General features: G+C 37.4%; 1 protein-coding gene across 1 annotated transcript; it reads left to right on the plus strand.

Moving 5' to 3' along the window:
- Positions 1 to 21889: 21889 nt before the first annotated feature.
- On the plus strand, positions 21890 to 22498 carry LOC110709369. Its single transcript, XM_021887579.1, has one exon. The coding sequence runs from the start codon at positions 21890 to 21892 to the stop codon at positions 22496 to 22498; it is 609 nt and encodes a 202-aa protein (XP_021743271.1).
- Positions 22499 to 23097: the final 599 nt, after the last annotated feature.

The following is a 23097-nucleotide window of genomic DNA, read 5'->3' on the forward strand; positions in this document are numbered from 1 at the left end:
CATGCTAGTTGCCAATATGCATCTATAATTTCGCTTTATATTTTATGCTTATATACATGTGAATTATTCGTTAGATGCATGTTTAGGTTTTCTTTATGTTGCGATGATTAGTTAAGTTCACTTAAATCAACCAACATAGAAATCCTAGGTCCCTAATAAAATTGAGTCAAACTTGCCTTTCCAAAACAACACTTACCAACCGAACGAGGGTGATGGTAGGCTACGCCAAAGCGAGGTGTCATCACTTCTCCAAGGCTCATAAGCACACCGGGTGTGCACGTTGGTTTTGGTTTAACTCATCGGTATGAGTGAGGAGTCCTCACATACCGTGGCAAAAGAGATACATCGTCAAAGATGCATTAGATGCAACGATTGTCTAACCAAGAGTGGCTTAGAGCCATTAGCAAGGCAATGCTTACCCTAGAAGATTGAGTGTTAAGACAAGCCAAAGCATGCTTAACCACTCTTTGTTTCTTCGGATCTTGGAATCGCCTTTTTCACAAAATAGGGACAATTTTACGTGTAAATAAGACGCTAAATAAGTATTGAAAATTTGCATGAATAAAATTCAATCTTATTTAAGTAATTTTGAATGGTTTTTCATTAAAATTCTTTCAATTGTAGAATCATGTCTTCAACTAATGACAACGACCTTATGTACCCGAAACTTCCCGAAAAGTTACCATTTTTGCTCAATTTGGTGAACTTTAAGGAATGGGAAGATGAACTCCGAATGACACTCAGAAATTGCTACCTAGAGCATATCTTGGACACTCCGATCCCCATTTTCTACTCGAAAGGGATCATGAGTGATGAAGCTCATGAAGAATGGAGCATGGATTGCAAGAGAGTTTCGAAACTCATGGCAAACTCCATCCCGGATCAATGGAAGGAGATTTTCTCCGGCTATTTTCCGGACATGATGCTCAAAGCTCTTGAGGATGTAGTCAATTTGAGGGTCACCAAAAGTGCTAGGGGCAATTATGATGGTCACGTGGAGGATGTGACTAGGTCACTCTCCAAAATGAGGATTAAGCCACCGCAAGATGGTTGTCTCTCGGAAGAAAGACAAGAGGTGTGGGGAAAAGTCTACAATGCGAGACTTAGGCCCGGAATGCCACTTCAAGCTCATGTAATTAACATGACAAGGCTATTACCATCTAGAGCAAATTGGCAAACCAGTGGAAGACGAGCAAGCGGCTCACATGCTTCTTAGCTCTCTTCACTCGGGATATGTGGGGCTTAAAATGCGTCTCACCGCCAATAGGGATACATTGTCCTTAAGGGAAGTCATCCAAGATCTCCAAAAGACCTATTCTTGAAAGAAGGATAACTTTGCCCTTAGACCAAGGAAGAAGGAGTTCAAAGACAAGAGGAAGATGCGCTGCTTCTATTGTGGTAACCCCGGACACTACAAAAGAGGATGCATCAAGTTTCTGGATGATGAGGCGAAAGGAAAAGTAACCTCAACCTCAGGTATCATCTTAAACACTTGAATATAAGCAATTTTAAAAGGTATTAGATACCGGAAAATTGACTCACAATACACTCCTTTTTCAGGAACCAAGTGAGTGGTGCTTTTTCATGTGGAAATGAGTGCACAAGTAGGATGAAGGTGATCTATCCAAGAAAACTTGTAATCTCATGTTTTGTATAAAGAAGTAGAACTTATTTAGTTTTATGCACCATACTTTTGATGTAATTCCGACGTTGGACGTCGTTTTCATCAACCAAGACTTTTGTTTTGATGTCTTGAATATATTTATGGAATGACACTTTCACGTGTTTTTAGACAAAATGTTTGATACCAATGCAAAGAAATCTAAGACTACACCATCTAGTCAAACTTACTTGTGGCACTGTCGTCTTGGCCACATTAACATCAAACGCATCAAGAAGCTTCTTCAAGAAGGTATTCTTGACTTATTTGATTTAGAATCCTTTGAGAATTGCGAAGGATGTTTATTAGGCAAGATGATAAAGCAACCATTCTTCAAGTTGGGAGAAAGGGTCGGTGACTTGTTGGGACTAATACACACCGATGTATGTGGGCCAATGAGTACACCCGCAAGGAGTGGTTATCGGTATTTCATAACCTTAACGGACGACTATAATAGATATGGTTATGTCTATCTAATGTCGCACAAATCTGAATCGTTTGATAAATTCAAGGAATTTCAGAGCGAAGTTGAAAACCAACTCGGCAAGAAAATCAAAGCGCTTCGATCGGATCGAGGTGGCGAATATTTGAGCCAAGAATTCGATGACCGTCTGAAAGAACATGGAATACTTTCATAGTTGACACCTCCGGGAACTCCTCAATGGAATGGAGTATCTGAAAGGAGGAATCGAACCCTGTTAGACATGGTCCGATTGACTATGGGTCTTAGTGAACTTCCAATCTCTTTCTGGGGTCATGCACTTTTAACTGCGGCACTTACACTGAATCGTGCTCCGTCAAAGGCACTGGAAAAGACTCCATATGAATTATGGACAAATAAACCTCCAAGGTTGTCTTTTCTCAAGATTTAGGGATGCGAAGCATATGTCAAGAAACTCATTTCTGACAAACTTCATCCGAAATCTGACAAGGTTTACTTTGTGGGTTATCCAAAAGAAACCAAAGGGTATTACTTCTACAACAAATCCGAGAACAAAGTGTTTGTTGCTCGTGATGGTGTCTTTTTGGAGAAGGAGTCTCTCCAAAATGACAAGTGGGAGGAAAATCGAACTCGACGAAGTTCGAGAGGACGAGGAACAAGGACAAGTTGACAATCAAAGTGCTCACGAAGCATCTGTTGACATTGGTCGAGTCAAAATATGCAAAGTCAAATTGACAATGCAAATGCTCAGTCCATTACCCTACGTAGGTCAACTCGGCCAAGATCTCAACCTGACAGATATCTCGGTGTTGTATTAACCAAAGATCAGGATATCCTAGTAGTGGATGGAGATGAGCCGGCAACCTACAAGCAAGCTATGACGAGCCCCGACTCTGCAAAATGGGAAGAGGCCATGAAATCCGAAATGGACTCCATATTTGAAAATCAAGTATGGGACTTGGTTGATTTACCCATAGGTTACACACCTATTGGATGTAAATGGATTTTCAAGATGAAAACCGACAAAGATGGAAATGTATTCATTTACAAAGCAAGGCTGGTAGCAAAAGGTTACAGTCAAATTCACGGCGTTGATTATGATGAAACCTTTTCTCCACTAGCTATGCTTAAGTCCGTTCGAACTCTTCTAGCGATTGCTGCATATTACAATTATGAAATATGGCAGATGGACGTCAAAACCGCCTTCCTCAATGGTATTTTGGAAGAAACTATGTACATGACACAGCTTGAAGGTTTTGTCAACCAGAACAATCCTAAGAAGGTATGCAAGCTTAAGAAGTCCATTTATGGATTAAAGCAAGCAAGCAGAAGTTGGAATCTGCGATTTGATGAAGCCATCAGTAAGTTTGGTTTTATCAAGAATCCAGATGAGTCTTGTGTTTACAAGAAGGTTAGTGGGAGTGACGTCGCCTTCCTAGTCTTATATGTCGATGACATTTTGCTCATTGGAAATAGCATTCCGTTGTTAGAGTCTGTAAAGGCTTGGCTCGGGAAATATTTTTCAATGAAAGACTTGGGAGAGGCTTAGTACATATTAGGCATCAAGATCTATAGGGATAGATCAAAGAGGATGATAGGAATGAGTCAAAGTACTTACATCGATAAGGTACTAGCTCGATTCCAAATGGAAGGAGCCAAGAGAGGGAACCTACCCATGTCACATGGCATAACCTTAAGCAAGAAGCAGTGTCCAAAGACACCTGATGAGCGAGAAAGGATGAGTCGTATTCCATATGCTTCGCTTATTGGATCGATCATGTATGCCATGGTACGTACTAGGCCGGATATATTGTATGCCTTGAGTGCTACGAGCCGATACCAATCAGACCCAAGAGAGGCGCATTGGACTGCGGCCAAGAATATTCTAAAGTACCTGAAAAGGAACAAGGATAAATTCTTGGTCTATGGCGGTAAAGATGAATTGGTTGTTGAGGGATATACCGACGCAAGCTTCTAGACAGACAGAGACGACTCCAAGTCACAATTCGGATACATATTCTGTCTCAATGGAGGAGCGTTTAGTTGGAAGAGTGCAAAGCAAAGCACAACCGCTGATTCTACAACTGAAGCCGAGTACTTGGCAGCGTCTAAGGCAGCCAAGGAGGCAGTTTGGATTCGCAAGTTTATTGATGAACTTGGTGTTGTACCCTCCATCAAGGGTCCAATAGACCTCCATTGTGACAACAATGGAGCTATTGCTCAGGCTAGAGAGCCACAAGAACATCAGAAGGTCAAACATGTCAAGAGGCGATTTCACATGATTTGAGAATGGAAGACAAAGGGTGAAATCTGAATTTGCAAAGTGGGAACGGATGACAATGTAGCCGACCCACTTACTAAACCCTTTTCTCAAGGGAAGCACAACAAACACATTGAGGCAATGAGAATCAAGCATGTCGCGAACTGGCTTTGATTTCCATATTACAGTGTTTTAATTAAATTTTGGACAATGTTAATGTAAAGCACTATGATGAACCATTCAGTTTTTGGAGTAATTAAAATTTTTCATGCAATTTAATTCACTCCGTCTCTATTTAATTGTGGTTTAGAATTAAATAATGAGTCCATTCGATTTTAATAAATATTCAAAATAGGGTATCAAGTCAATGGCTTGGATAAAGAAACACCTATTAAGTGAATATTGAATATTTTAATCGAAAATTATCCCTAATCAAGGTCATATTTTTTGTGGACGATTAATGACCATTAGAGATTAGTGTGTAGTATGATTTATAGCACCGTTTCTTGTGCTATGAGGATATAAATCATTTGCACAGGTATTGGTATAGAACCATACTGGATCGACCTATGAGAATACTTTAAGAGATTTAAAATCGTCATAAGTATTTTTCTCATTATTACTATCAGAACTCTTTTCCTTGACCATGAGTAGTGGGAGGTCTCTTGTTTGAGTACTAGTCCGCTTTGGTATCCGCCAAACGTCTGCCGTAACTGGGGATTATAACGACAGATATCGGGCGGTTAAGTCCTCTTAGTAAGAGAAGCTACATTACAAGACTGGAAATGTCCCCCTACTAAAAATAGGGAACATGTCTTGTTGTTTACAAGGCCTCTCGAAGAGCGAGACTGTGAAAATGCATGGTCGTGCTCAGATGAATTTAAGAAATCATTTGCTTATTGACAGTCAAACTCGGATTTCGAGAAACACTTCTGGACGTAACAAAGATGATGAGTAATCTTACTATGTAGTTCATGAAGAGACATAGGAAAGGGGCTATACACTAAATACACACTTGTCCGGAAGGACAAGTGGGAGATTTAAAGGAATGGTGTCCTTCGAACAAGTATATTATTCTGATAGCGGGTTCAGAATTATTAGAAAGCTAATATATTCAGTAAGGTCAAGTGATCGAAATGCCTGGGTGGAGGCCGCTTCCGATTAGTAATATTAATATAATTAATATTACAGCTTAATCTTGACGGAACCCTTCGGGTCACACCCAAGCAAAATATACGAACCGACTCCACGAATTAATTCGGAAGAAATTAATTCGTCGCCCGAGTGTTAAATATTTAGACATCGGTAATTCGAGCTTGGAGCGTCGAAACCGATCGTCGGAAGTCGAGTAAAAAATAATAAAAAGACAAGACGCGCAAAATAATAATAAATCGACCATATTCCCAAAATACCCCTAGCATCGGAATGCCCCGAGCGTCTGAATTCTAGGGGCAAAAATGTCCAAGCATAGGTGGCTAGCAAGCGCACCAAGATGAGCCTAGCATGGCTGGCTAGGTGTGTGCTAGCGCACCGTGCTAGCAGCCACGCACAGCAGCAGCTAGCAGCCGCGTGCACGTGGTGCGTGCAGCAGCTAGCTGCCGCAAGCTAAGCGTGCTAGCAGTGCACACACTAGCAGCCACGCACAGCAGCAAGCCCGCACCAAGTGCGTGGCTTGCGCGCACAACAGCAGCCCACATCTTGGTGCGGGGCTGGGCTCGGGCTGGGCTCGTGGCTGGGCCATAGGGCCGGTCACTATGGGGAAACTTGAGGAATATGGAAGCAAGTGTGTAAGGACATGTGGCACAAAGAGAGTATTGAGTGGGGAGCAAGTATGGTCCCCTACTCTCCATGTGGTCCTCACCAACCCATTTCACATGGTAATGCCACTTGTAGATTTATTATTAGTTTGCAATTTTAATTTAATTTAGATTTAAATTAATATGTGGAATTTCATGATCCCACATTGATGGGATAGAAATTCCCACTCATACTTTCCTCTATAAATACCAACCTTGGGATTTGGAGTAAAGTGCTTGAGTGGGAGTTAGAAAGAGCATTTCATATTTTGGAAAAACTCTTAAACTCCATTAACACTTGGGTTTTGGTCGGACCTTGCTAACTCAAAGGTAGCGGACCTAAAAAGTCGTGTTCGTCCTTTGTGGGTGGATACTGTTGGAGGCACGACATTTGCGGTGCTCAAGGCTTTCAAGTAAGAGCCCGTTTTGAGATACTGTTGGATACTGTTGGAGGCACGACATTTGCGGTGCTCGCTTTAAGGGTATGATTCGTTCTTCCTTTTCTTGTGTTTATTTATTTATGCTTTATGGTTTTATTAATTACGAGTGGTTCCTTGGGTCGGGGTTGTTTCTGCGGTGAGTCGGACTCACCAAACCCCAACAGCTCGGGAGCGCGGAGATTGATTAAGCAAGCGAAGGAGGCAAGGCCACGAGTACTAAGCAGGGGTGCGCGCGCACAGCATTGGTGGTGCGTGCGCGCATACCCAGCTGTGCGCGCGCGTGCGGCCTGGGTGGTGCGCACGCACTGCCTATCCCGACCCCCTTCGCTTGATTCTTCTATTTATAGCTTTTGACTTTCTTTTTTTAGGGAGATGACTTATTTTGTACTTAAGGATTATTTTCCAGAAATAGTAGAGAGAGAAGCTTAAGATTTACTTGATTGTACTTGAATTTGGTCTTAGATTTCAATTTAATCTTGGAATTACTTCTTCAATTCAATGAAAACTTGTGAGAATTCTTTCCTTTGAATTACTTTTATTGCAATTTCCTTTTGATTCTTGAATTTTGATTTGAAATTCATTCTTTGCTTTAGAATTTGTTGATTGATTGAATTTCTTCTTGAGTAAACTTGAAATGAATATGATAGTGATTGAATTTGTTTTGCTTCTCAATTTTACCATGATTAGAGTAGATTAGTTGCTAGGGAGAAGAGAAAGCATGCTTGATTGATGATTTTTACTAGTTGATGATCCTTAATTGATTGAATTGTTGCAATTAAATTGGTTGACATAGTTGTGCATGTGATTAATTAGACTAGGAGTGATCAACCTATAAGATTAATCTAGATTGCATTGTAATTTTCAATGATATGAACCCTTGATTTGAGAATTGCTTTAATTGATTAAATTTGATTGTGATTTTCCTTGATTTCCATTCATAGTGAACCCTAGTTTGGTTTATTAGGAGATAGCTCTTGAATTCTATTGATTGCAACTATTTTTTTTCCATTGCAGTGTTTGAATTGATTGAGTGATCCTTCAATTAGCGTAATCATTGAGCTTGCATGTGGAACCTATATCCGTAGTGTTACGTATATTGAATTTCTCGATTATTTTGGCTTTCTCGATACCTTAGTTACCAACCATAACCTTCTACATTCTTCGAAGTAGCTTGACATAGGATATAGCTTCCACCTACTCATTCCTTTGGGTTCGACCCTTGACTTACCATATACTAGTATTAGGTTGGTCGAGTGTTTATACATTTAGTTTGGCTCTAGGAAAGGGTAGAAAACGACTTACATTTTCCTTCTGTCAAAATGGCGTCGTTGTTGGGGAGTTTGTTATAGTTGTCGAGTCTATTTCATCCTTAATTGAAAAAAAGAAAGAAAAAAAACAAACAAAAAGATTTTTCTTTTTAGGCTACACTTGTAGTCGTGCTACTAATCATTTCTTTTGAGATTGTATGCATAGAGCACATGGTCATTCACTAGTGCCATTTGATCCGGAGATTGAGAGGACTATTGCAAGATTAAGGGTTGCTAGACGATCTTTGAGTTCTAGCATCTCAAGTGAAGAAGAACCACAACAAGAAGAACAAGCAAGAATGGGAGAAAATCCAAGGGTAGCTTTGAAAGAATTGGGGATTCCCGGTGCAAATAGATTTGAGAGTGGGATTGCTCCACCTACAACACCGACGAATTATTTTGAAATAAGGCTGGCAATGATCACTTTGATAGAGAGGCGACAATTTAGTGGGGCCAAGCATGAAAGCCCACTAAATAATCTCAAGGAGTTCGAAAAATATTGCAATACTATCAAGGTGAATGGAATTTCCTAAGAATTCATCCGCCTCAAGCTCTTTCCCTTTTCCCTCATAGAGCGTGCCTTGGAATGGCTAGACAAGGAGGTCAAGCCAAATTCTCTAAGGACATGGGACGAAGTTACCAAGGAATTTTATCTTGTTTCTTTCCACAAAAGAAAACAGCTCAGGCTAGAGTTTTTATTCAAGGTTTTAAATAAAAGCCAAGTGAGAGCCTCTATAAAGCATGGGAGAGATACAAATAGTATCAAAGAGAATGTCCTCACCACGGAATTCCTACTTACCAAATTATTCAAATATTCTATGGAGGCCTTAGTCCTCAAGGGAAGTCATGTTTAGATGGAGGAGCCGGAGGTCCCATCATGAATAAAACGGAAGAGGAAGTGGTAGACATAATTTAAGACGTAGTGAGATACTATAGAGATTGGCAAGATGGAGAGAGAGAGAGTCAACTAGCAAGAGTAGCTCTTCGGTGTACTCGGTTGATCATCTAAATGCAATCAACAATGTCTACTCACAAATGACAAACTCGGGGAAGGAAATGTCCGCTATCAAGGCAAAATTGGAAAGTGCTAACTCCCAAGTCTCATGTCTTCTCTCCCAATCTAATGGGAGAGGTATGTCTTCTAATCCTCAACCCTCTCCTTCTTCCAGTAACATGCCTAGTGGATGCTTATTTTGTGATGTTTGTGGATCTGTAGGGAATATTTCAAGCATTATCCCAAACTTAAACCCCACTGTGATCATACACTAAAGTAAGGTGGCGTCTAAAGGGAAGGAAGGTAGAGCAAAAGAGTTGCTAACAAGTTTTAGGAACTTGTAAACCTTTCACAGGGTGAAGGTTACACCCCTTAACGATCCAAGAGATCTTAACACCAATAGGTCTGGAACCAAGACTGGAAGTTCGGGGATGAAGGTACAAATCCAATCTAAAAGAAAAAGAACCTGCCCTAATAATAGGCCTTTACTTTATTCTTCTCGTATTCATGTGCCCTTTCTGACTAACATGCAATCATTAGGTCTAAACCTGTTTAATCTATGTCGGTTGAATATTAATGCACAAATAAATTTGTTATTGGCGATCACTTGAATTATAATCATATTAACCCTAAAAAAGATTATTAATTATCTTATTAAATGTAATTACAAGTACAAATTCCCTTTAAACATGTATAAAAGGTGTGATCAAGCAATAACAAATAATAAATATAATCAAGTAACATAATATTAACAAATTATGTTAAATAATTCGTAAATTACCAAATTACGTTAAATTATACAATTCGACACAACAATAATCATAATCATGTTAAATCATAATATTAATAGCAATATCCTAGGCATAATACTAACAAGATTAATAACAAACCCTAGCATGTCACTAAACAATAAAGATTAAAGCTTTAACCCTAACATGATACTAACATGCTATTAAGAAAGATAATAGGAAGAATCATAGAAATCATAATTGATATAAGAAACTTATTCTTTACCCTAAACATCATATTAAGAAAAGCATCCTAACATGATACTAGGAATCAAAAAACAAACTAAGCATGATTTTTATATCAAAATATCAATAAAACAATTAAAGTACTTACTTGGATGCCTCGTATCTCTTTCTAATAACAAAATACACACGTTAGTAACATCAAGAAAAATATAAAATCAAAAAATTAAATCAAAAAATTAAAATAGAGATTTGGGACCAAACCCTTAGAAATATCAAACCTTTCACGTCTAGGGCGAAGGCAACCTCGAACTTGGATAGGTGTGTCTAGTGCTAATGTATGAGGAATTATGTTTGTAAAAGGCTAGGCTAGAAAAAGGGAGAGAGAATAAGCTTTAGCTTAGAAAGAGAGAAGAGAATTAAAGAATTCTATTTAAGAGTTGATGATTAAAAACGGAGGTCCAGGGACCCTATTTATAAGAAAATAGTCCGGAATTGATCAAAACGAATCAGAGTTTGAAATGCAATAAAACACGCCTCTGTCGCCAACAACAGGATCTGTCGCCAGGCGACAAACCTGTCGTCCGGTGCTACAAGACAATTTTTGCAAATTATGTTTTTATCATATCTTTTGATCCAAAAGCCCAAATAAGTCATATAATATGTCGTTGGAAAGATATTGAAGTCTAATTTCCAACCCAATTAGAATCAAATTAAAATATTTGGAAGATAAAAAGATATTGCCGAAATAGTGGAAGGGTGTCAATTTTGGATAGAGTTTCGTATTCCATTCATAACTTTTCCGTATAGCTCGGAATTAATATTATAATATATCTCATGAAAAAATAATTTCAAGATCTATCCAACCGTACAAGATTTGGGTAAATATTATGAGACACAAAAATAATATCTGAATATATTCCATTTCGTACAAAACAAGGATTCTCAAAAGGAGTAGTTTTATTCTATTTCAAACTCTTTGAAACATAATTATCAATCCTAACTCCATTAGGATTCAAAAGAACATTCTAGAGTATTCTAGAATAATATAATCAATTCTAATAGATTTAGGAATGATAATTAATGATTGGCCCTCCTCTAGATCATTGGGACGCATATAAGAACCAAATCAGGCCTAGTTTAGTATTTTGGCCATAACTTCCTCATTATTCATCGGAGTTGGGCTTATAATATATCGTTGGAAAGTTCTTTTCAACCCCTATCCAACTACACTATTATTGGACCCTTTTCATGGACCAAAATAAACTGGATTGGTTATTTTCATAAAATAGAGTAGGTTTTCGAAAACAGAAAGATTTTGTATAAAAACTTACCGCAACATTAGACTTTTCACACCTTCACTTTGTTCGATTATGATTCGATGCGAAAGGTATTCATCACTGGGTTTGGTTTTGGGGAGACACATTTGGGTGTCTACAGAAGCTCCCACTTTGACTGAGTTTGGAGAAACACAAGTTTCGAAAACAAAAGTCAAAGTATCGATAGGGACGGAGAATGATTCATAACGTTCTGCGATCCTAAATCATTCTTGTAACGCTGAAACCTGCAAACGTCTCTGGGGGTAACTGATTTGTTGTGACGATCTTCCTCAATCTAGGGGATACCGCCTGAAAACTGCTCTACTTGTAAATGCCCCCGATTTCCGCTGTGATAGTCTTCTACAAGCCAGAGAATACTATCGAAGATTGTTTTGCTATTTGTCTTATGACTATCTTCCGCAAGCCAGGGAACATGATCGAAGATAACTTCGCTTGAAATCACCTCCAGTTGTTCGTGCCAACCCTCCACAAGTTAAGGAACGCCGTCGATTAATGATGATACATCTCGAGCCTTTTTCTTAAATCATAGTGACAACCTTCCCAATCATAGCAAAAGTCATCGAAGACCGCCTCATCACGAACCGCTCTTCTCAAATCTTGGTGACAACCTCCAGAATCTTAGAGAATGCTATCGAAGACCGCCCATCTCGTGCTATCTTCTCAAATCTTAATGAAAACCTCTACAATCTCAGCAAACGTCGTCGAAGATAACTTCACTTGAAACCATCCTCAGCTTTCTGACAACTTTCCATATCCTAGGGAACGCTGTCGAAGATAACTTCGCTTGATGTCATCCTCAGTTGTTGTGATAATGTTCCAAAGGAAATTACTGAAGACCAACGCTTGTCGATCTTTAAAGCTCGCTTGAACTTTGCTGTTGCATTTTTTTTTGCTGTAATTTCCGCGATGCCGGCACGTCAGCGCATTTTTACTGTTTGTGAACCATTACGTCGGTGCTTTTTACTTCTTGTGAATCTTTATGTCAGTGCCTTTGTTATGAGCCAATATTTAGGCGCTTTAAGCTGAGTGAGATGATCTTTTATCAGGTCGATCACTTTATGTGATTGTAATCAAGCCAATTACAAAATCATGTCAAATTGCTTAGAGGGGCTAACTGGCGTACCAATGAACCCGAAAATTTCTATACTAGGTCCGCATAATCTAATATGGGGGCCACGCATTGTGTCGTCGCACCAGCACCTGCTTGGAAAATGTGTTGCCGCACTTTGCCTCTGTCTCCAGGCAATAGATGTTGTCACTAGATGACAACCTTGTCGTTTGGCGTTGGAGTAAGGTTTTCATTCGCGACTTTTTGAAAAAAAATTCGGGAATGTTCTTGCTTGCTGAGATGCACCTGCATTTATATTTTGGACTATAGGACTTTGCTCATCTCTTTAATTATCTTAGGGTTGACCTAAGGATTAGTTAAGACTTAATGTGTCTTTAACACATATGACTTGTCATGACTCGACTCAAAGTGCTTGAAACATGTGTTAGACTCAATTCAAGATGATATGACACGATATGACTTAACGTTCATGACTCGTGTGTGCATTATAGTGTGATCGTGCGACTCGAAAAATGCAAAAAAGCAAAAATTTCCGTCATTTTTGTGGAGGGTATCGACTTTCTCCCGAAAAAGAAAGACGCAAAAAAAAGAAAGAAGCGAAGTTTTTAAAAGTGCATGTTGAATGATCTTAGTCAAACATTGTGCAAGGATTAATTCATCCTAGGTATCTCAATTGTTGACTCCATGATGAAAGTATTTGGGTAACTTAGGCACGGAGGCTAAGCACTTCGTACTTTGTGATGCAATGATGAGTGATGAGTGATTTTGTTATGACGAAGTATGATTCAATGTTGTGTTAAGATTTCATGACAAAAGGGTTCCTAAGGGAAGGACTATTTGGTCATATATCAGTGCAGTGTGTGAAAATGACACTAAGGTTAGGCCCCAAGAGCTAAGCGTGTGGAAAAATATATTAAAAAGAGTCAAATGGTGGTGACTCTTAGGCTGGGTAAGCTAATAATGTAAGGATCAAGCCCCCAAGTCTAGCTCTACATGGATAACGATGAGCATTGGATATCCCTTGATATAATCAATTATGCATTTTTATATTACGGCCGCACCTCGATGTGAGGTTGCCTACGCATCCGTTAGGAATCAAGCCGAACGTAGCTCTAGCCGAACCTCGCACAAGTATGTGTATGCCTCAAAGAGGTCATTTAAGGGTTGTAACGTGGTTAGGCTAAAGGTTTGAATAAGAAGAGGATAAAAGGCTCAAGACCCTAGATAAACCCCCAAGGTGTGCAACCTTGCTTTTGAATATTTTTATGCTTGAGGCTTTGTACTCTTTTTTTTAGCTCTCTCTTTCGCTTTAGCATTTATTTTATTTTTATAAGTGTGGGCAATCCCGATCATGCGGTCTATCACTCACTTGACATTCATGTTTCTCAGGCACGGTACCGAACACTCGATAAAAGACGCAATCTGAGACGTGTTCATATCAAAGACATGTTCGTGTCAAATACATTGGAACACTTGCCCTTTTGTACACTTTATTATTTCTATTTTGTTGTTTTAATCTTTTGAATCACTCAAGCTTTTGTTCTTTGAAAATCGCATAAGTTACACACTATCCCATCTCAAGGTTAGGTAGATGTGGGTTGAAGAAAGAAAGGTCAATCGTTAGATGAGGCTCAAAGTGGTTTATCAAGAAAGGATTGCATATTTGAAGGGTAAAAGATGATATGATATGGCTACAAGGGGTGCCTCAAATCATTGGTATACCTTGTGCTTAGTTTTTCCTTTTATTTATTTATTTTTTTTTAATGCGATGCAATGATCATACGCAAGAAATAAAATGCTCATTTTATTAAAAGGGAAAAAGAAAAAATCTAAAAAGTATATCTAAGGAAAAATAGAAGGTGTCTATGCTAGACTTATTGGGGATGGGACAAAATAAAAGAAATAGAAAAAGAGGTCATGAAATCTTGTCGTTGAAGCTTGCTTCGTGTCTTTGCTTTATCATCACTCGCTCTTCTTGCTAGCTGGAGGTATGGGAAGCTTGTTATTATCGATCAAATGTTGGATAGCCTCTTTTAGCTTCCAACAACTCTCAGTAGTATGACCCCTACCTTGATGGTACTTGCAATGTGCATCTGGGTTCCAACTAGACAATCTCTTTTCAGGTGCATGATCTTGAATAGGTCCAGTAGGAGTTATGAGTCCCTTAGTATGGAGTAGATCAAAGGCAGCATCATAGCTCATCCCAATGGGGGTGAAGTCTTTCCTTAGTTGCTTCTTAGATCCTTGGTTATCCATGGCTAAGACTTCACTGAGATCAAAGGTACTAACATTGTTACTAGAGTGGGCGTTTTCGGAAGAAGAAGGATTGTCATTCTTCTTTCCTTTCTAGCCACCGTGGTTAATATTGTTAATAGCTTTTTGCTTTGCGAGGTCATCTTCGATCTCGATGTCATAGACGGCCTGGAAAGTATTCAAGTTGTGTTGATATTTTAAGTGCTTTGAATACTTTTCTTGTAAATTTTTGGTGAACATCCTCACGGATTCTTTTTCAATAGGGAATTCGATCATGTTAGCGGAAGTTTCCCTCCACTTGTTGAAGAAGGAGGTGAACCCTTCGTTTTCTTTTTGTTTTAGCATCTCAAGTTGTCTATGGTCGGTTTCAATTTGAATATTACACTTATATCTATCAATGAAAGAATTTTTTATTCCATCCCATGTAGAGGTCTTCTCTTTATCAAGAGAGAAGAACCAATGTTGACAAATGGTTTCAAAAGATAGCGAGAACAAAGAGTGAAAAATATTCTTATCAATCCCTTTAATGTTCATTACAGTTTCAAAGGCCCTTAAGTGGAAGTAAGGATTATCTGTTGCCTTGAACTTAGGGATGTCATTGGCATTGAACTTTAGCGAAAGAAGCTCCTTGTCCACTGAGACCCTTTGTGAGCTAATGCCCTGAAATCTATAGTCATTGGATATTTTGCTCAAGCTTTCTTGCATAAGCTTCATTTGTTGTTGGTTCACAGGGTCATTGATTAAAAGGGTTAAAGCCTTCAACACCTCAGTCACATTGGCCATTTGCTTCTTAAGCTCATTGACTTCTTCTTGACTTGCCATTATCTTCTTAGCTTTTCTTTTTCGACCGACTGGTTTATCAAAAAGTTGAACTTGAATAAAGTTGTTGTCTTTGATTAATCTCCCTTCTCTCCTTGAACAAGTAATGTGGAAAGGGAAATTAGGGATAAGTTTTCATTATTTATTTATTTTGACTTAAACTCTATTCAACATGGAAGAGAAGGTGGAAAAGAATGGGAATAAATTGGACCCCCACTCGAATGACGGAAAACGACTCTTGCATGAACCTAAGATATGGTCATTGTGTACATACATATAATTGTGTGCTAAACATAGTGAGTGTAGGTGACATGTTAAGACTCATGTCATGAACATGTGGCTAGACTATGTGACTAGACTCAAGCAAAGACTAAGTTAAGACCTCACGTATATGCATTAAACTGAACAGGCTGTGGTATTTTAGTCATAACTTTTGATCTGCGACTCTATTTAGGACGACCCCAACGCCAAATTAAAGATAAAACTCGGGGCGGCAGATCCATAGGCTGTACGACTAGTAGTTCTTCCTAGAACTCCGGATATGACCAAAACAAGTTGACGCTTGTGCAGTATACGGGAATAAAAATCCGGGTTGACTTAAAGGAACTATGGCTCGATTTTAAGTTTTATTCATTAGTTCAAATTAATTAATCAATTAATTAAGCAAATTATTTTAGTCCTTGGTTAGTTTATTAAGACTTATTTACAAACACAAGTTAAACCAAACGGTTAGTTTAGTCACATAATAAGTACGCACAAGTAAGAGATGCACAAGTAGTCAAATAGTCACAACATGATGCAATGAGTTTGCAACCTAACCATGGATCTAGTTCTCTAAAGTTTGGGATATGGGTTAGTCAAAGAGGGTCCATGGTTATGAGTCCGGATGCACCGTGCGGAAGCCTTACCTTTGGAAGGGTTGGCGCGTATGGATGGGACCCCGCGAGTTAAACTCGCTTCCATGGTTTGGTGAATTCAACATTCTCGGATGTACCCTTTGTTGCTCAGAGCGTTTAATTGGGTAGATGGAGCATGAATTCCCAGAGGGTTATGTCCATATGTAGAACACATATGGGTTTCAGAAAAGAGTGCAAAACTCAATCAGGAAGTAGAATCGAGCTAACAGTGCTAAAACTAGTCGAAACAAGAAGACAGATTTCTTGCTCGATATTGGAAGAACACGGCGCCAGAAAACAGAGTCTGTCGCCAAACGACAAAATTTTTGCTTGGCGACAAAGCCATTTTTCAGGCGATGAACGCCGCTTTCTAGACGCTAGTTCCTACATGCCTCAACAGCTTTCTGTATTCTTAGAATTTTTCAATTTTTGGATTATTATTTCGATTCTAGTTGTGAAAGATATTTCTTAAATTTCCTACGTGTAAAAATCCTATGTTTTTGACTCATTAGGGATGGTCTTTCCAATGAGAACCTTTTTTATGCATATGACAATAATGTTAATTAAAATTACGCACATGAAATACTTAGAACTTTTCGAGACTCATCCACTCATTCTAAATAATTGCCAAAATTAATTTTAGGAATTAAAATAGAAATCCTCCCCAGCGGAGTCGCCAAAAACTGTAGAGAATATTTCAAACATTATCCCAAACTTGAACCCCACTGTGATCATATACTAAAGTACGGTGGCGTCCAAAAGGAAGGAAGCTAAAGCAAAAGAGTCGCCAACAAGTTTTAGGAACTTGTTAACCGTTCACAGGGTGAAGGTTACACCCCTTAACGATCCAAGAGATCGTTAACTCTAATAGGTCTGGAACCAAGACTGGAAGTTCGGGATGAAGGTACAAATCCAATCTAAAAGAGAAAGAACCTGCCCTAATAATAGGCCTCTACTTTATTCTTCTCGTATCCATGTGCACTTTCTGACTAACATGCAATCATTAGGTTAATCCTAAACCTGTTTAATCTATGTTGGTTGAAAATTAATGCACAAATAAATCTATTATTAACGATCACTTGAATTATAATCATATTAACCCTAAAAAAGATTATTAATTATCTTATTAAGTGTAATTACAAGTACAAATTCCCTTTAAACATGTATAAAAGGTGTGATCAAGCAATAACAAATAATAAATATAATAAAGTAACATAATATTAACAAATTATATATAAATTATCCGTCATTTAACAAATAACATGAAATAATTCGTAAATTAACAAATAACATTAAATAATTTGAAAATTAACATATTACGCGAAACAATTCGTAAATTAACAAATTACGTGAAATAATTCATAAATTAACAAATTACGTGAAACAATTCGTAAATTAACAAATTACGTGAAACAATTTGTAAATTAACAAATTACGTGAAACAATTCGTAAATTAACAAATTACGTGAAACAATTCACTAATTAATAAATTACGTTAAATTATATAATTTGAAGCAACAATAATCATAATTATAATTATCATAATCATGTTAAAGCATAATATTAATATCAAAATCCTAGGCATGATACTACAAGATTAATAACAAACCCTAGAATGTCACTAAACAATAAAGATTATAGCTTTAACCCTAACATGATACTAACATGCTATTAAGAAAGAAAGTAGGAAGTATCATATAAATCATAATTGATAATTGATATAAGCAACTTATTCTTTACCCTAAATATCATATTAAGAAAAGCATCCTAACATGATAATAGGAATCAAAATAACAATCTAAGCATGATTTCTATATTAAAATATTAATAAAGCAATTAAAGTTCTTACTTGGATGCTTCGTATCTCTTTCTAATAACAAAATACACAAGTAATTAGTAACTTCAAGGAAAATATAAAATCAAACAATTAAATCAAATAATTGAATAGAGATTTGGGACCAAACCCTCAGAATATCAAACCTTTCACGTCTAGGGCGAAGACAACTTCGAATTTGGCTAAGTGTGTCTAGTGCTAATGTATGAGACATTGTGTTTGTAAAAGGCTAGCTAGAAAAGGGAGAGAGAATAAGCTTTAGATTAGAGAGAGAGAAGATAATTAGAGAATTCTGGTTAAAAGTTGATGATTAAAAACAGAGGTCCAGGAACCCTATTTATAAGAAAATAGTCCGGAATCGATAAAAATGAATCAATGTTTGAAAAGGAATAAAACACGTCTCTGTCGACAACAACAGTACCTGTCGCCAAGCGACAAACTTGTCGTCCGAGTTGCAAGACAGTTTTTGCGGATTTTGTTTTTTTCATATCTTTTGATCCATAAGTCCAAATAAGTCATATAATATTTCGTTGATAAGCTCTTGAATTCTAGTTTTCAACCCAACTAGAATCAGATTAAAATCTTTTGTAGATAAAAAGATATGGCTGAAATAGTGGAAGGGTGTCAATTTCGGATAGAGTTTCGTATTCCATTCATATCTTTTTCGTTATAACTCGGAATTAGTATTATAATATATCATTGGAAAGATAATTTCAAGATCTATCTAACCATAAAAGATTTGGGTAAAGATTATGAGGCACAAAGATAATATCTGAATATATTCCATTTCGTACAGAACAAGGATTCTCAAAAGGAGTAGTTTTATTCAATTTCAAACTTTTTTAAACATAATTATCAGTCCTAACTCCATTAGGATTCAAAAGAACCTTCTATAATCAATCCTAATAGCTTTAGGAATGAAAATTAATAATAGGCCCTCCTTTAGATCATTGGGCCGCATATAAGAACCAAACCGGGCCTAGTTTAATATTTTGACCATAATAACTTCCTCATTATTCATCGGAATTGGGCTTATAATATATCGTTGGAAAGGTCTTTTCAAGCCCTATCCAACTACACTATTATTGTACCCTTGTCATGGACCAAACTAAACTGGATTGACTATTTTCATATAATAAAAATAGAGTAGGTTATCGAAAACAGAAAGAAAGATTTTTTTATAAAAACTAACCGCAACATTAGACTTTTCACACCTTCACTTTGTTCGATTATGATTCGACGCAAAAGGTATTCATCACTGGGTTTGGTTTTGGGGAGACACATTTTGGTGTCTACAGGATTGTGTGATCATGATGCTTCTAATTGCCTTCATTCATGTATAGTTGTTTGTGATGATCAAGATGGAAATGTGAATGAGCATGTGAACTATTGTAGGGAATATTTTCAAGCGTTAACCCCTAGCTTGAACCCCACTGTGATCATACACTAAAGTACGGTGGCGTTCAAAAGGGAAGAAGATAGAGTAAAAGAGTCGCCAACAAGTTTTAGGAACTTGTAAACCGTTCACAGGGTGAAGGTTACACCCCTTAACGATCCAAGAGATTGTCAACTCCATAAGGTCTTGAACCAAATAAGGGTTCGGGGATGAAGGTACAAATCAACCTAAAAGAGATTGAACCTGCCCTAATAATAGGCCTCTACTTTATTCTGATCGTATTCATGTGCGCTTTTTTACTAACATACAATCAATAGGATTAGCCCTAAGCTAAACCTGTTTAATCTATGTTGGTTGAATTTAATTGCACAAATAACACTATTATTGGCGATCACTTGAATTATAATTATATTAACCCTAACACGATTATTAATTATCTTATTAAGCGTGATTACAAGTACCAATTCTCTTTAAACATGCATAAAAGGTATGATCAAGCATTAACAATATAAATAATCAAACAACATAATAATAATCAAAATAATACAAATATAATTATTATAATCATAACAATCATAATTAAGAATAATCAATAATAATAAAGTATAACAATTATAATCATAAATCATAAAGTATAATCATAATAATAATCATCGTAATAACAATCATAATAATAATCATCGTAATAACAATCATATTAATAATCATGTTAAAGCATAGCAAGATCCTAGGCATGATACTAACAAGATTAATAACAAACCCTAGCATGTCACTAAACAATAAAAATCAAAGCTTTAACCCTAACATGATACTAACAATCATAAATATTAGGAAAAACATAGGAAGCATCGTAACAATCATATTTGATATTAAAATTACCCTAGACATGATACTAGGAATCAAAATAACAATCTAAACATGATTTCTACATAATAACATCAATTAAACCATTAAAGTACTTACTTTGACGCCTCGTACCTCTTTCTAATAACAAAATACATACGTTAGTAAATTCAAGGAAAATAATAATTAAAATAATTAAATTAAATAATGGAAAAAGAGATTTGGGACCAAACCCTCAGAAATTAGACCTTTCACGTCTAGGGCGAAGGCAACTTCGAATATGGCTAGGTGTTTCTAGATCTAATGAATGCGGAATTTTGTATGTAAAAAGCTAGTTTAGAAAAAGAGAGAGAGAGATCAAAAGAATCTTGATGAGAGTTGGTGAATGATTAAAGAGAATGAGAGAGGATTGATGAATGAAAACTGGCTGTAGGTGAATGAAAACGGAGTTTTTACGACGTTATTTATAGAGAAAATCAGCCAAAAAGATAAACATATCCAAACAGAGTTTGGCGCACATGAAAACGAACCAGCGCCAATGTTGGCTGTTGGCGCCAGGCGCCAATGCTGGCGCCAGGCGCCAAGCGTAGCTCCAGGTGCTACAGCTGGCGTTTGGCGCTGATTCAGAAAATCACGTGTTTTCTTAAAATCAGATAAAATTGCCGTACAGGAGGATAAAATTGTATTTCCCTCAAAAATGCTCTTTGATTTTAATTAAAACTCTGAAAAGTCAACAAAAGTCAATTTATCAATGCTAATTGAATTAGGAATGAAAAGAACCTTCTAGAAGAATCTTGAAGACTAAAACCATTCCTAATTGCATTAGGAATGATAAATCATATTAGGCCCTCCCCTAGATCATTGGGCCGCATATAAGGCTCAAAACGGGCCCAGTTTAGTAAATTGGCCATAACTTCCTCAATATTCATCGGAATTGGGCTTATAATATATCGTTGGAAAGCTCTTGTCAAGCCCCATCCAACTACACTAATATTGGACCCATATCATGGACCAACCAAACTGGATTGGCTGTTTTTTTAAAAAAGTTTTCAAAAATAGAGAGAATAGAAAAGAAATTAAAACTATCCGCAACACTAAACTTTCCACACTTTCATTTCATTCGATTATGATTCGACGTGAAAGGTACTCATCACCGGGTTTGGTTTTGGGGAGACACAAATGGGTGTCTACAACTATGTGTCAAACAATAATGATTCTAGGTTTGAGAATCAAAGAGGCCAATAGAATAGGAATTACAACAACCGTGGCAATTTTGACAACTACAACCAAAATTCCCGAGGTAACTATAACAACCAAGGTTATAGTGGCCAAAATCAAAACCAAAATTATGGTAATCATAACCAAGGTTATGGTAACCATAATCAAGGTAGAGGTAATTGGAACAATCAAAATAGGGGAAATTTTCAAAATAACTCTCAAACGGGTCCCCCACCCGGATTTGCTCCAAAGACCCAGAATGATGATTCCTATGTTCAATCCTCCTCTTCTTCTTCTAGGACTAATTTGGAAGAAATCATTGAAAATCAAACTAAGTTGTTGAACACTTACATGGCCGTAAGTGACAAGAAATTTAATGAAATGATGACTCATAATAAGATGCTTGAAAACCAAATTTCTCAACTTGTTAATGCTTTGAAAGACCAAGATAGTCTTTCATTTTTACCTTCCCAAGGCCTAGATCCCAAGAGACCAGTCAAAGCTATTGTTACAAGGTGTGGTAAGGTTCTTGAGGAGAGTTTTCCTAGAAAGAGTAAGATCAAGGAAGCCACAAATGAGGTTTTGGTAGAATATGAGAGAGATGGTGCATCTTTGAGTGAGGTTGAGATTAAGAAACCTAGTGAGGTGAGAGTGGAGAAAGAAATTGTGAAACCCAAACTTCCTTATCCACAAAAATTCATGAGACACAAGTTAGATGAACAATTTGGAAGATTTATTGACATGCTCAACCAACTTCACCTTTCTCTACCATTTACCAAAGTTGTCACCCAAATGCCCAACTATGCAAAATTCCTCAAAGACATTTTGAGCGGTAGGAGGACTTGTGATGTTGTAAAGACGGTGAACTTGACCAAGAATTATAGTGTAATTATAATGAACAAGATGCCACCTAAGCTCAAAGACCCCGGAAACCTTTTTCATCCCTTGTGCCATTTATAAAATGCAAATCGAGAATGCCTTATGTGACCTAAGTGCTAGTGTTAGCCTTATGCCATATTCGATATACCAAAGACTTGAGCTAGGGGAACTCTTACCTACCTACATCACTTTGCAATTGGTCGATAGGTCAATTAAGATTCCTAAGGGTAAGGTGGAGGATGTTCCTTAGAGGGTTGGGAAATTTGTCATTTCGGTGGAATTTGTGGTGATTGAGATGGACGGAGATGCTAGCATTCCTATCATTCTAGGGAGACCATTCCTTGCTAATTCGGGTGCTATGATAGATGTGAAGAGTGCTAAAATTTCACTCAAAGTAGGGGATGAGGTGGTAGAATTTGACTTGAATGATAGTATGAAGTATCCAAGTTCCTCTCTAGAAAATTGCATGTTGATTGATTCTCTTGATCATGTTGTGTCTTCCATGCACGAGCAATTGCTCAATTATAATGATGCTCTTGAGAATGTTTTGTTGAATAAGGAAAAGATAGGTGCTCCTAGCAAGGAGATGGATTTGTATGAAGATGTCCTCAACGGAGACCTTGAGGATGTTGAAGAGAAAATGTGTATGAGCATTTCTAGCCAAGAAGAGTTGCAAGTGG

The sequence above is a fragment of the Chenopodium quinoa genome, unplaced genomic scaffold (genome assembly GCF_001683475.1).
Source record: "Chenopodium quinoa cultivar QQ74 unplaced genomic scaffold, ASM168347v1, whole genome shotgun sequence".
Taxonomy (NCBI): domain Eukaryota; kingdom Viridiplantae; phylum Streptophyta; class Magnoliopsida; order Caryophyllales; family Amaranthaceae; genus Chenopodium; species Chenopodium quinoa.